The sequence below is a fragment of the Schistocerca piceifrons genome, chromosome 2 (genome assembly GCF_021461385.2).
Source record: "Schistocerca piceifrons isolate TAMUIC-IGC-003096 chromosome 2, iqSchPice1.1, whole genome shotgun sequence".
In the NCBI taxonomy this organism is placed as follows: domain Eukaryota; kingdom Metazoa; phylum Arthropoda; class Insecta; order Orthoptera; family Acrididae; genus Schistocerca; species Schistocerca piceifrons.
The window spans coordinates 203,578,915-203,594,776 of record NC_060139.1 but is presented as its reverse complement, the minus strand read 5'-3'; the positions used below and the strand labels follow the sequence as shown (position 1 = coordinate 203,594,776).

Sequence of the window (15,862 nt, the reverse complement as noted above, 5' to 3'; positions counted from 1 at the left end):
CTTAAGGATTAAGATGCTTGCTGTGAACCTGTTGATGATGATGATGATGATGATGATGATGATGATGATGCTTTGGTTTGTGGGATGCTCAACTGTGTGGTTATCAGTGCACGTACAAATTCCCAACCTTTGCACAGTCAAATCTTGCCACTTTCACGAATGATGATGAAATGATGAGGGTAGCACAAACAGTCATCTCAAGTCAGGTGAAAATCCCTGACCCCACTGGGAATCGAACCCAGGACGCCGTACTTGGGAAGCGAGAACACGACTGCGAGACCATGTTCTGCAGACGTGAACCTGTTGAAAGCATGCTCCATTATTCCCTGGGCTGCATCTGGTGTGCTTCGGCAATTTACAAAATATGCTTGTGTCATTCACTAGTGTAATCACCCAGTGGTAATTAGTTGAATCTGTGCACAGTACAAAAACCAGAATCACACCAATCATGACATGACTCCTTGCTGTGAGACACATTACATGCAATGTTAGCTATACTGGCAACAGTAAAAATGTCATTAAATGGAGAGTAAATATCTGAAAGTTACTACGACTGTGCAACTTTTGTGTAAGTCAATATAGGATTTTTCTTGGTTATTACATAATAAGTTTTATACAATGTGTAGATACAAACACTCTAAATTTTCTAATGAAATAAATATTTATGTAGCAAATCAGTATAAATAAATTAATGACCAATATATTTTCTTGCTTTATCTAGATATCTCTCCAAATTTTTGGGAAGTGCCTCAGTTTCATATCTCAAATTAGCTGGCTTAGAGTTAAAGATGGCACCCTATTACGTTTGAAAATCATCTTCATTACTGATAGTGATCCTTCAAAGAATACAGGATATATATTAGTAATGGGGGAAGTATGAGGAAGTAATATCAGGACAGTAAGTAGGAAGTGGAATGGCATTCCAACCAAGCCCTGAAATAGCTTTTATTGTCTCAATATTGTCCTAGCGTGCATTATTGTTCACTACAACACTTAATGCAGCTTCTTAATTTTTTTTGTTGACGACCATAAAACTTTGATACATTGATAATAAATGGAAACAACTATGATGTTATTCTGGGAAGCATTTTGTGGTACACAATGACTTTATTCAGTTGCCACACACTCACAGTCAACTACTGTAGATTTAGAGAAACCTTTTGCATGGAGTTTTGCTTTTTGTTAGAGCATGAAAATTTCGTCTATTTCATTATTCATACACTATTTCTCTAGAAACTGTCACAATAAGGCGGTTCGAATATGCAGGCCAAGTCATGGTATAAATTAACAAGGAGAAATAGCTGCCACAATTTGTTTCTATAGGCTGTCTTAACAGTATATTATTATTGAATGTAAACTGCTACACTCTATTCATCCTTATGAAGGTACTGATTGAACATTTCATACAGTTAATGAAAAGCCACTACAATCGAAAAGCTGGGGCTTTTCTCATAGTGATAAGTAGCTGCTGTTTACTGATTACTCACTGTAAATGTTTATAGAGTATACTGATAACCGATAAAGAATAACAATTATCAGTGTACAACACACGTTTTGCTGCAAACAATGACTTCATTTGCGAAAATAAAGACATATAAAAAGTTATTTTCGGAAATATGAGTCAGTCCTATATTATACATGGATCACTACTGCACATTTATATGTCACAGAAAATAGTTATGGAGTCAACAGTTACAATGAGATATAGAGAATAGTTATGGAGGCAATGGTTACAAAGTGATCACATCATCACAAAATTTAAAAGTCTGGTAGAGCTGTTATCATAAACTTCTCAGTAATCTCTTTATTCTTACATCTATATTATATGGATTCCTTTTTTCTTACTGTTTTGCAGGTCCTCTCTTACCTACATATCCTGTTGTTTTGATATAGCAGTTATTGTTCTCATTCAAATTTAGCTGCCCATCTCCTACACTTTACTGCAGTCACCCAATTTTTTGTTTGTTTATTTCTACCTAGACTTCTTTCTTTGTGAGCCACTGAGCTGGCTAGTGATGAGGGAGGGAGAACGTAAGTTAGCAGTTTCATGCTGGGTCTGCATATAAGTTGTAATTGTGGGGTTGCAGCTGGATAAAGATGGGTAAAGGAATGCGTACAATATTTTAATGACTATAAGACACATTTTTTCTTCGAAAAATAACCTCCAAAATTCTGGTATGTCTTATACTTGAAATTAATACAAAGATTTTCCAGTGTTTGATTTACAGTTCCTGCCAGTCTTTGATGCTGCAGAAAACTTATCTCTATTTGGCATTACTGGATTCAACTGGCAGCAGCAGTGCCCCAATCCGATGAACATGAATTGCGGGGAGTCACAAGCATGCTAACACTGTCTCCCTCCCACCCTGTCATCACAAATCCGGGACCTGTCTAGCATATGATGCATCACTACAGTCAACAGTGCCAGTGAACTTGAATTGGAAGTGATTTGTGTTATCAGTGACAGTACATTTTTTTTAGTAGCTAGCTTACTAATGAAAAAAAAATAAAAGGTGTTCATATGATGGGGGCCATAAATTGAAAATAAAAGCATAAGCAAAAGAATATGGAAACAGAGCATTTCAGCCACCCTCCACCAACAGAAAGAAAACCATTTTCAATTGGCAGGCTAGTAAAGAAGAACTGAAAAAAAAATGAAGAAGATTAAATGTGCAAATACAGGACTGAATGTAAAATGGCCAGAACTAGGAGATAACGATTTCTAGGGTTAAGTATTTTTTTTTAATATGACCTTGCAATCTAACAATAAAAATGGTAGTTATTTTAAAAAAATGCTTACAAAATTAAGGTGCATCTTATAGTTTATGGCATCTTACAGTCCGTAGCATCTTATAGTCCGTAAAATACGGCAATTGTTTTACTGTAAGAAAACTGAATTAATAATATTAGTATAGTTACATACAGATTTGTTCTTCTCCCTTTTTGAACTTGGATCCAGTGCCCAAAGAGCAACCTAATTTGTTCCCTAGTTTTCTCTTTATTTCTCTTTCTCATCACAGCTGATGTCTATTGCATTCATATATGCTTTGATGCTACTTTTGATTTTCTCCTTTTTCATATCCCATCTTGTTCACTGCTACTCTGCAGTTCAAGCCTGGAAAGATATTCTCTGTTCGTGGTCTCATCATCATTTGCTTTTTATTCATCACCTGTATCTGTACTGGCCTTGTTTGTTTAACCTCATTTGTTCTTTCCCCTGTATTTTTTATTGTACAGCTTTGTATATAATTCCATAATCCTTTCTCTTCAGTAAATTCCATATACTTTATTGTATAAGATTCCAAGGCATGGGATTATTACTTTAATTTGTTGCTCTTTCCGTAAATGCACCTTTTTTTTCACTCAGACTGAACAACATGTATTTGTTTAAGTATCAAACCTATCTCTTTATTCTAATGGAAGTCTTAAATATTTTGTGGGATGTCAAAAACAGTACAAAAATTAAATACAAAACATGAATAGAAAATGTGGTTCAACTATCAAAAACTTATGTACATTTACCAAGGAGTATATACAAAACAATATGATGTAAATATACTGTCATTTTGTATTGTGTTACCTTTTATAATTCAAAACTGTCCATCTGAACAGGAAGTTTCCTCATAACAATTATGTATATATTCCACATATAGTAAGTATATACAATGTTTTTACAATAATGTCAACTATATACAAAAGTACTGTGGAAAGGAAAGACAGTAAATTAAGTGCTTACAAAAGGTCTACACAAGTACAAGAAAAGATACCTTAAAAGTAAAATTTCAGAATGTGTCACAAGAAGTTTTGTACTAAATTTATTTTGTAAACTTAAATACTACAAAAATATATCATCTCTACTTTTTTACATTTCAAACTCAGACCAGTGGCATTATCTGAACTCCGAGAGCAAGAAGTATGCAACATCAGTATATGGTTTTTCTTGATGTAATTAATGACTCAGGAGTCCACAACTAAATAGAGATGGAGAGTTAACCACACATATTTCTTGCACATACCAGGACATGGCATCAAAAATTACAAGTCTCATCTAGGAATGGTTGGAGGATCTTTGGTGCCATTTGTGACAAGTTTTGGTTCAACATAAGGAAAAGCTGGTTTCTGTTGTGCAGGGTTGTGTTCAGAAACCAGTGGGGTTTGTGGAGCAGAAGAATGCTGCTGCTGTTGTAAACTCCACAAAATACCACTGTTGTTACGCATAGCATTGGGATCAACCGATAGCTGTCGCACACTACCCCGTCCCATACTTCTGTGAGCAGAATTTGATGTTGGACGTCCTGATAATCTAACACTGCTGTAGTTATTAAAACGATTAACAATTCCACCTCCAGCAATATTATTCCCATCCTTCTTCTGCTGTTGAGATCGTGCTCGTCCAACAGCAGTGCTGCTTGCTGTATTAACAAAATAAAATTTCAATACAGTGAACATCACTGGATGAACTTAAAATGTTAGCACATATAATCATAATATGCAAGCCATTTGCTTTAATTCTGGAATGAAATATATTTGTGATATCAACACAAAAATGTCATAAAAAACTGCAACATTAGCCTTTCGTGATGATAGTCCAAGTCACTTACTATTGTCTTGTAATATATAAAAGCTTTAAAGTTGGTAAAGTTTTAGATTTTCATTTCTCAATATTCTCACATAGTAGTTTAGACAAAAAGTAACACAGTAAAACAACTTCTGATCCATCAAACTCATCCACTCACACATTTTATTTTGTAACAATATTATGAAAAGATAGTTGCTACTCAACATATAGCGGAGATGTTGGGTCATGGAAAGGTATAACAAAAAGGCTGTTGGAAGGTTAGCTTTCAGCCAACAAGGCTTTTTTTTTGAAATAGACACACACACACACACACACACACACACACACACACACACACACACACACACACACACACACACACACACACGAACATGATTGCAGTCTCTGGCAGCTGGAGCCAGACTGAAAGTAGCAGCGAATTATGGGAGTGGCAACTGGATGGGGGTAAGGAGGGGACTGGGAGCAGCAGGAATAGCAGGGGAGGGATGGGGGATGATAAAGTGCTGTTGGGAGTATGCAGGGATGAGGTGGAGAGTAGGGCAGCTAGATGGAGGGTGGAGGAGCAAGAGGGGGTAACAGAAAGTGAGAGAAGCGAAAATACTGGATACGTTAATGGAATAGAGCACTGTGTAAGTGCTGGGATGGGAACAGGGATGGGCCTAGATGGGTAAGGAAAATGACTAATGAAGGTTGAGGCCAGGAGGGTTGTGGGAATGTAGGATATACTACAGTTAGAGTTCCCAACTGTGCAATTCACAAACACTGGTATTCATGGGAAGGATCCAGATAGCACAGGCTGTGAAGCAGTCACTGAAATGAAAAATGATGTGTTGGGTGGCATGTTCAGGAGCAGGTTGGTCCAGTTGTTTCTTGGCTACAGTTTGTTGGTGACCATTCATGTGGTCAGACAGCTTGTTGGTTGTCATGCTCATGTAGAATGCAGCACAATGGTTGCAGCTTAACTTATAGATCATATGACTGGTTTCACAGGTAGCCCTGCCTTTGGTGGGACAGGTGATGTTTGTGATCAGACTGGACTAGGTCATGGTGGGAGGATGTACTGGACAGGTCTTGCATCTAGGTCTTTTACAAAGATGTGAGCCATGAGACAAGGGGCTGGGAGCAGGGGTTGCATAGGGGTGGATGAGGATTTTGTGAAGATTCAGTGGGTGGCAGAATACCACTGTGGGAGGGGTAAGAAGGCTAGTGGGTAGGACATTTCTCATTTCAGGGCAGGGAGTATCCGAGCTTTATGTTGCACAGAAATGTGAGGTGAAAGGAGCTTGTGAGAACTGTGGTAGGGAAAGCAAATGGTTGACTTTGGTTTATTGGGAGAATTTTATGAAAGAGTGGTGCACTGGTAGAAAAGACCGCATATAGGACGCTGGTATGACCTACTCCTGAGAAGTGCTCAAGTGTTTGGGATTGAAGGAAGACATCGTAACAATTCTGGACATGTTGGGAATGTGGGTCTCACAGGGAGTGTGCAAGGGATAAGTACCCGCAGGCACACTATCCTCTGTGCCCTCGATGGCTCAGATGGATAGAGCATCTGCCATGTAAGCAGGAGATCCCGAGTTCGAGTCCCTGTCGGGGTACACATTTTCCCCATGGCCCCCACGATGTATATCAATGCCTGTTTGCAGCTAGGGTGTCGATTTCATTATCATAAAAATGAGAGTGACATAATAATAGACAAATTACACAGAGAAATGATGTGTTGGAAAGTAAACTGTGGAAAACTTTAGAAAAGCTCTACTCTGAAACTCAACAAAAAAATACCAGCAATTATGAGTGCCTTAGGAGCCACATATTGCTTAACTTCAATGCAGAAAAGAAAGCAGCAGAATCAGAATAAACTGAAAAATTGACACTCACATGTGTTTCCCTTACGGATTGTCTGGCGGCGTCTTGCTTGTACCATTCCGTAAACAACAGCAGCTAAACTGTTGTACTGGCTGGGTTGCCTAGTAAATGTTGCAGATCTACTCGTACGGCGTCCAAGAACATAGTATGTTTCCATATCACCTTTACCTTTCACTGCTATTGTCCCTCTGAGTTGTACCTGGTAGCCTCTAGCTTCCAGTATCTGTAACAAATCATTTAAATGTGAAAAAAGGAGACTAATATTTCTGGCAAACATAGAAATAAGAACACTGTAAAGTCAAGGTTCTTAAAACAGTGAAATTTAAGCAGCAGACTATTAACATGTAAAACTCAGTTGAAAACATAAATATAAATCACAACACGTAACTTGTAAAATCTTCTTATACTAGCCTAAAGCTTTTCTTGCATGAGCTCATCACTAAATTGAAATGCTTTCACATTTCTGACTCTGATCAAAGGCACCAGGGCATATTACATTATCCATTTAGTTACTGAGATAATAAAAAAATATTGATTCTCAGTATGAACTAGCACTAAAACATAATCTCAAAGAAAATCCACAATTTTTTCAAATAAATGTGATTCCCTCCGTCCTCCTTGTAATGTAAGAACCTCAGCGAGTGGTGAAGAAGGGCAAAGAGGGACTGATAAAGGGAATCACTTGAAGATCATGACTGAAACAACTTTCTGTTGGGACTGACAAAAATTAATGTAAAAAGCGGAAAAATGTAAAATGTGGGAGAATGTAAAAAATGATGTTTTACTGTAGTGTGAATGAGCTTCCACAGGGTTATTTTTCCCCTCTTGAATGTAATCCACTTCTGTCTATTATCTTGACAAGCACGCCTGAGAAAAAATTTAGCTTCAGAAGTTCACATATTTTAATATTCTTTTATGAGGGCATATTGAAAAATGATGCCTTTGAATCTTTTACATAAGAACTCTTAAAGATTTTTAAATAAAACATATGTTATTAACATTCACAATCTTTATTCTTCATGTCTACATATTTATTTCCCAACATAGTTACTCTGTTGTCAAACATATTTCTCCTAACTTTATTAATGGAGACACAGCCTCACCTCTGTTTGTGTCATCACTATGAAAGTACTTAAATGTGTTACGTAAGTATGGAAACAGATGAAAATCAAATTAGGCCAAGTCAGGACTGTATGGAGGATTATCAATGACAGTGAACCCAAGGTGTCGAAGTGCTGCAGATGTAGCAGTGCTCGTGTGTTTTCTGGCATTGTCAAGCTGTAAGAGAGGGTGCTTCATGTGTGGATGAACTCTTCCAATTAAAAACTCAATTACAGCATGTGGTTTCTCTTGCTCCATTGTGGTTACATTACACAATACCATTCAGAACCCTCCAGTGGCAGAGGCCTGCAAATACGGAGACATGAAGAATAAAGATGGATAATGTTAATAACAATTGATTTAAGAGCTCTGACATAAAACATTTGGAGGCACTGCTTTTCAATATGCCCTTGTATTTGCTATGATTCCAGTTACTGAGTAAATAGACGAGTTTGTAAAACAAGCAAAACTGAAGTCAGTCTGGAAATCAGAAATCAGATCAAGTTGCAGCAGTCTGTATCCTATAGTATTTGTCTTAAGTAGTATTATAAACTCATGAAGAATGAAATTGTGTAGCTAATGGTCAGCTGCGAGCCTTTTCTGATTGATGCTTCTTGGATGGCCTGTATGTCTGGTGTCTTAAGTATAACTGTCTCCTATCAGTGACTGTATTGGTGTGTGTGTGTGTGTAACATACTGTCTTGTTCATGTCATTGTTGATGATGAGAGAGGTGACAGAGTGAAATCTGGTGATGCATGTGTCAACATAGGGAAACAGTACAGCCACTGAGAGCTCTTCCATGCACTTAAGTACATATTTTTTGTGAAGTCTCTGCGTTGTGATTTACTAGTCTGTAACTTTCGTCCTACAATTTCAGAGTTATTTCTAGATAGTTTAGCTTTTGTGAAGAAGGGGCAATTACAAGTTTTTAAATAACGTTTCAGACAGTATTTCCTCTGATGTTGAAAAATTCAAAATTCTTGAAAATTAAAAGAAACTAAGATTAAGAAATATAATAAAACAAACATTGCCATACAAACAAAGGATCCCAAGAGGTTACAAATGGGTGTATACAAAATATGAAATATAAAATATGACCAGAATAACCAAAAGCATGAAAGTAATCAGAGTACTATACTCACAATAGTACTCTACAAAATAAGAAAAAAACCTGGTATAAAATTACGCAGATTTTAAAACAGGTTTCATAAGGTCATAAAAAGTCTGGTTCTTACTGACTGACTGATCATTCAGAAGCCCACCCTTACTGCCAGTTAAATGTTGAGAAATTCCCATCTCTTTGAGTAAGTTCAGTCCTCCCCCCCCCCCTTTTTCCAAATGAAGTATACTTAAATTATTTAAGGTTAGAGGAAGGTGACGACTAGCTTTCAAGTGTTCGGCAAAGGCTGATTGGTTTATGACCTGACATTTTTTGTTCGATAAAAGTTTGCAGAATCGCGTCTTGAACATCATACCTCTTTGCCCAATGCAAGATGCATCACACTCACAGCAATTAATCATATATCCCCCTGAACTGTTAAATCTGTCTGTATATGATTGCTCATTTGTTCATTATGAATATAACAATTTTGAAATTTGTTGGCCGCTGAATTAAAACAAAGAGAATTCCAGACAAGTCCTTTTTTATCATTGACATGTCCATGAAATATTTATCATCCTTAAAGGACCAAGGCATGATCCCAGAGTGCTGGAAGAAGGCTTCAATAAACTGCATCCCAAAATGGAATTCACCCACAAATTGATGGATAAATATAATACACTTAACTACTTAGATTTGCAGGTGTAACTCAATGGAGGTAGTATACTATTTGATATTTACTGAAAAGCTACTACAAGTGACATGGTGATACAAGTTTACTCTTGTCACCCAGTCCACTACAAACTTGCTTTCTTTAAGGCTATGATTCTTTGGATTTGTGAACTGCCATTATCGAACTGCCATTATCTCCAGCTTTCATAGAGAAAGGGCTGTCTAATCTTAGCTACACTGCCATTAATAACAGCTATAACCTGGAGGCAGTTGACTATTTTACACAATGGAGACTACACAAAATGAAAACATGCTCCTTACATCTCCAACCAATATCTCCTGATTCGTGACAATCACCTTTGTAGGAAATATCTCGTATGACTCAGCCACACTTTAAAAAAAATACCGTATTAATATTGCATATACATCAGCAAATTGCAAAGCATTATATTTATAACAAACAACCACATAGAGACAAATGTAATGGTTCTGGGGTATACATGATTAATTGCAGTGAGTGTGATGCATCTTACACTGGGCAAAGAGGAATGATGTTCAAGATGAGATTCTGTGAACATTTATTGAACAAAAAAGATCAGGTCACACACCAGCATTTGCTGAACACTTGAAAGCTAGTTGTCACCTTCCTCCAACCAGAAATAATTGAAATATACTTCATTTTGGGAAGGGGGGGTGGGGTGGGGTGGGAACTGAACTTACTCAAAGAGATGGAAATTTCTCTACATTTAACTTGGGCTTCTGAATGATCAGTTTGCCAGTAATAACCAGACTTCTTATATTTCTATTATAAAATATATCTAATTTTATCTCATTTTTTTCCTTCTTCTCTGCAGTGTACTATTACAATTTTACTACTTGGGTGCCGTCTAATCACTTTCACATCCTGCTTGTAGCTGCTTCTTTTTATAATAGTATGCCTACATGAGTTTAAGCCTTACTGACACTAGCACCTTCTGTTGATGTACCACTCTATTAGTGCAGGCAACATGGTTTTTCCCTGTATTGTACTTTCAATGTGGCTGTCTATTAGACCATTCAGTCACCTGGGATCCAGGTCATTGAATGTATGTGTGGCTCTATGCTGCACTTCACCTGGTGGCTCTGGATATTTTTCTTGTGCCCTTTCCTTCACTTTATGCCTACCTACATACATTAACCACCAGCCCCGTTTTTATCTTTTCGGTTTTTATTTTCTTGTAGAAAATCTGAAGAAGCCTTAACCATTTGAAATGAGATATTTGTAATAAACATAACTTTTCATCTGTGACTGTCTCTCTATCTAATTATGGAAAATGGTTGCTGTGCCTTTCAGCCCATCATGGAATGGAATAAACTGTATGCTTACAAGTCACTTGTGTAACCCATCCTAAAATATTGCTCAAATGTGTGGGACCACACCAAAAGATACTAAGAGGAGACACGGAACATATACAGAGATGGGCAATACAAATAGTTACATGTTTGCCTGGCCCATGGGAGAGTGTCATGGAGATGCTGAAGGCACTGAAATGGCAGATTCTTGAAGATAGGTGTAAACTATCCAGAGAAGCCTACTTACAAAGTTTCACAAGAATTGGTTTTAAAGGATGACTCAAGGAATATACAAGTGCTATCCACAAAGTACATTACGTTTTCGTTTGTGTCCATTAGGGGCGGGGCTAGCGCGGCCATCTTGGTGTCATGGCATTCTGCCGCTCAGTCGGCATCCTGCCGTGCTAGTGAGAGGTTCGTGCTGTACTCTGTTGAGCTACTGTGACAGTTTGAAATGTCAGCGTTAATTGAAAATGCCGCGAAGTGTGAAGTGCGTGCTTTAATAAGGTTTCTGACTGCAAATAACTGTACACCAATAGAAATCTATCGGCAGCTTTGTGAAGTGTATGGGGACAACATAATCACTGAAGGTGGAGTGCGTCAATGGGTCATAAAATTTAAAAATGGCCGAACTAATGTTCACGGCAAAGAGCGAAGTGGAAGACCCAGCATAGAGACTGCCAAATTTGTCGAAAAAGTCGATGCCGTGGTCTGTGAAAACCGTAATTTCACAATAACGGAACTCTCTATGAGTTTTCCACAAATTTCACAAAGTTTGTTGCGCGAAATCATTATCAAAAAGCTTGGATACCACAAGTTTTGTGCAAGATGGATACCAAAAATCTTGACAGAGATTCACAAAAATCAGCGAATGGCTGCAGCGTTAACGTTTTTGGACGCTTACGAGAAAGATGGCGACTCATTACTCGAACGCATTGTTACTGGTGATGAAACATGGGTTAAGCATGTGAACTGCGAGACAAAAATTGCAGTCAATGCAGTGGGGGCACACAAATTCCCCCCAAAAACCCAAGAAATGCATGCAGACAATGTCGGCAAGGAAAGTGATGGCGACTGTCTTTTGGGACAGAAAAGGTGTGATTTTTGTGGATTTCCTGGAAAGAGGCACTACAATAAACTCTCAAAGGTATTGCCAAACTCTGCACAAGCCTCAGAGGAGCAATACATTCAAGCGCAGGGGAAAGTGGGGCTCAAAGATCTTGCTGATTCACGACAACGCCCCGGCCCACACGGCAAATGCCACTCGTGAAGTTCTCGAATCTTTTAAGTGGGAGTTGTTTCTTCATCCGCCGTACAGTCCCGACCTGGCACCGAGCGACTTCCACTTATTCCCAGCAATGAAGAAGTGGTTGGCTATGCAGCGTTTTGATGACGACGCACAGCTTCAAGAAGAGGTAACCACGTGGTTGAAGGCGCAGGTGGCCGAATTTTACGACGAAGGAATTTCCAGGCTCGTCCATTGCTATGATAAGTGCCATAATTTAAATGGTAACTATGTAGAAAAGTAGTATTTAAGTGTCGCTTTCATATGTATATAATAAAAAAAATTTCCAATACTATATTTATTTTTAATTCCAAAATGTAATGTACTTTGTGGATAGCCCTCGTACTACAAACTATAGTGTCTCTCCCGCTCAAGTGGTGAGGACAAGATTAGATCAATTACAGTTCACACAGAGGCATTTAAACAGTCACTCTTGCTGCACTCAATATGTGAATGGAATGGGAAAAAGTCCTAATACCTGGTACAGTTATACACTTCACAGTGGTTTCAGAGTATCGATGTATGAGCAAATGTAAATGTGATTGAAAAATTCAGTGTCTGCATGGCACAAGGCATTCATGCAGAGCTGTGAGCAATGTCGAGAATGAGGGCCATGATTGCCGACCCACACCAGCATCACAGACAACTACATTTGTAATGTTCAACAACTTGTTTAGGGTGACAGGCATTTTACAATCATTGAGATTGCAGATTCATGTTAAGTTATGGAAACACTTTTGTCATTATCACAGTAATTCAGAAAGAAGTAACCATATTAAAATAACGAGGTTTGTTCAAAAAATTCTAATACTTTGTCCACAAAATTTTTCCCCACTTACCTATTATTTATTGTGCATGGTCTCCTTTGATATATGCTCCTCCACAATTGATACACCACTCCAAACACTGTTCCCGCTTTCAGAAGCGATCTTGGTACGCCTCTTGCTGGATCGTGCAAAGTGCTGTCTGCAAATTTTCTTTTTTTCATCTATCATTGCAAATCTTTGTCCTTTCAGTTGGATTTTCAGCTTTGGAATTTAAAAAAGTCCATAGAGGCCAGGTCTGGAGAGTACGGAGGATGAGGCAGCACAGTGATTTGGTTTTTTGTGCAATAGTCACGCACCGACAGTGATGAAGGTGTGGGTGCAATATCATGATGCAAGAGTCATGAACTGTCTCACTACATTTCACACCATTTCCTTCTCACATTTTCTCACAGGCATCAACACATCCCAATAGTACCATCAATTAACAGTTTCTCCCTGTGGCATGAATTCATGATAAACTAATCCTTCAGAGTCAAAGAAAACTATCAGCATGGCTTTGACATTTGATATGACCAGATGAGTTTTTTTATGATGGAGAACCTTTCCCAGCCCATTGTGAATATTGAACCTTCTGATTCTCTTAAGGAACATCTCATTCTCTTTCATGCAATCCAAAAGCTCTTCACAGATTGCGAGGCAAAAGTCTTTTGCTCTTGACTCATGAGCATGGGATGAACTTAGCAGCAACATGATGCATTCCAAAATGCTGTGTCAGTATTTCATGACATGATCCAACTGAAATGTTACATTCTTCTGCAATCTCTTCGACAGTCAGACTTCGATTGGCACACAAAAGTTCGTTGACATTCCTGAGATGAGTGCCGTCAACAGATGTTGAAGGGTGGCCTGAACAACGGTCACCTTTAACTTCTGTCTGGCCATTTTTAAACCACATGAACCATTTGTAACACTACGTATGGCTTAAGCACTCATCACCATGGAATTCCTTCATCATTTGATGTGTCTCTGTAAAGGTTTCCTTGAGTTTCACACAAAGTTTAGAGCAGACGCATTGCACCTCTAACTCTGCCATCTCGAAATTCGCAAACTGTGCGACACAATGGTCTACTCAATACAACACTGAACAATAACTAACATACATACAATAATGAAACTTACAGCAGTTACACATAAAACACAGATGTATGCATGGATGCCAATCACATTTTTCTCCAACACACTACTGGCGGGAAATTATGAATACTAAAAATCACATCACATAAAAGAAAAGGTAGTTTATCACATTCCATACCTTGGAGCCATTTTGGAAAAACTTGTGTGAATATTTAAGAACACAAAAGTAGGAATTAGTTTCCAAATAAATAACACCTACAGAAGCTAATCCAATGTAAAATAACAAAAGTGAATCTTAACTAAATTAGGCTTCTATAAGATGCAGTGTGGCGAATGTCTGAAGTACTATGTTGGACAGACAGGATACTCTTTAAATAGTAGGTTTAAGGGACATTGTTGTTGTTGTGGTCTTCAGTCCTGAGACTGGTTTGATGCAGCTCTCCATGCTACTCTATCCTATGCAAGCTTCTTCATCTCCCAGTACCCACTGCAACCTACATCCTTCTGAATCTGCTTAGTGTATTCATCCCTTGGTCTCCCTCTACGATTTTTACCCTCCACGCTGCCCTCCAATACTAAATTGGTGATCCCTTGATGCCTCAGAACATGTCCTACCAACCGATCCCTTCTTCTGGTCAAGTTGTGCCACAAACTTCTCTTCTCCCCAATCCTATTCAATACTTCCTCATTAGTTATGTGATCTACCCATCTAATCTTCAGCATTCTTCTGTAGCACCACATTTCGAAAGCTTCTATTCTCTTCTTGTCCAAACTATTTATCGTCCATGTTTCACTTCCATACATGGCTACACTCCATACAAATACTTTCAGAAATGACTTCTTGACACTTAAATCTATACTTGATGTTAACAAATTTCTCTTCTTCAGAAACGCTTTCCTCGCCATTGCCATTCTACATTTTATATCCTCTCTACTTCGACTATCATCAGTTATTTTGCTCCCCAAATAGCAAAACTCCTTTACTACTTTAAGTGTCTCATTTCCTAATCTAATTCCCTCAGCATCACCTGACTTAATTCGACTACATTCCATTATCCTCGTTTTGCTTTTGTTGATGTTCATCTTATATCCTCCTTTCAAGACACTATCCATTCCGTTCAACTGCTCTTCCAAGTCCTTTGCTGTCTCTGACAGAATTACAATGTCATCGGTGAACCTCAAAGTTTTTATTTCTTCTCCATGAATTTTAATACCTACTCCGAATTTTTCTTTTGTTTCCTTTACTGCTTGCTCAATATACAGATTGAATAACATCGGAGAGAGGCTACAACCCTGTCTTACTCCCTTCCCAACAACTGCTTCCCTTTCATGTCCCTCGACTCTTATAACTGCCATCTGGTTTCTGTACAAATTGTAAATAGCCTTTCGCTCCCTGTATTTTACCCCTGCCACCTTCAGAATTTGAAAGAGAGTATTCCAGTCAACATTATCAAAAGCTTTCTCTAAGTCTACAAATGCTAGAAATGTAGCTTTGCCTTTCCTTAATCTTTCTTCTAAGATAAGTCGTAAGGTCAGTATTGCCTCACGTGTTCCAGTATTTCTATGGAATCCAAACTGATCTTCCCCGAGGTCGGCTTCTACTAGCTTTTCCATTCGTCTTTAAAGAATTCGTGTTCGTATTTTGCAGCAGTGACTTATTAAACTGATAGTTCGGTAATTTTCACATCTGTCGACACCTGCTTTCTTTGGGATTGAAATTATTATATTCTTCTTGAAGTCTGAGGGTATTTCGCCTGTTTCATACATCTTGCTCACCAGATGGTAGAGTTTTGTCAGGACTGGCTCTCCCACGGCCGTCAGTAGTTCCAATGGAATGTTGTCTACTCCGGGGGCCTTGTTTCGACTCAGGTCTTTCAGTGCTCTGTCAAACTCTTCACGCAGTATTGTATCTCCCATTTCATCTTCATCTACATCCTCTTCCATTTCCATAATATTGTCCTCAAGTACATAGCCCTTGTATAGACCCTCTATATACTACTTCCACCTTTCTGCTTTCCCTTCTTTG

The 15,862-nt window shown here is 38.3% G+C and overlaps 1 protein-coding gene across 1 annotated transcript in view; it reads right to left on the bottom strand.

Annotated features, from left to right (window-relative positions):
• Positions 1-841: 841 nt before the first annotated feature.
• LOC124774910 (adenylyl cyclase 78C-like) overlaps positions 842-15,862 on the bottom strand; it is a 723,787-nt gene continuing 708,766 nt past the window's right edge. Inside the window, exons 21-22 of the mRNA XM_047249584.1 lie at positions 6,458-6,668; positions 842-4,412 (exon numbers count right to left, since the gene is read on the bottom strand). Of these exons, the coding sequence (XP_047105540.1) occupies positions 4,045-4,412; positions 6,458-6,668 (579 nt within the window). The 3' untranslated portion in view covers positions 842-4,044. The remainder of the gene's footprint in view (positions 4,413-6,457; positions 6,669-15,862) is intronic.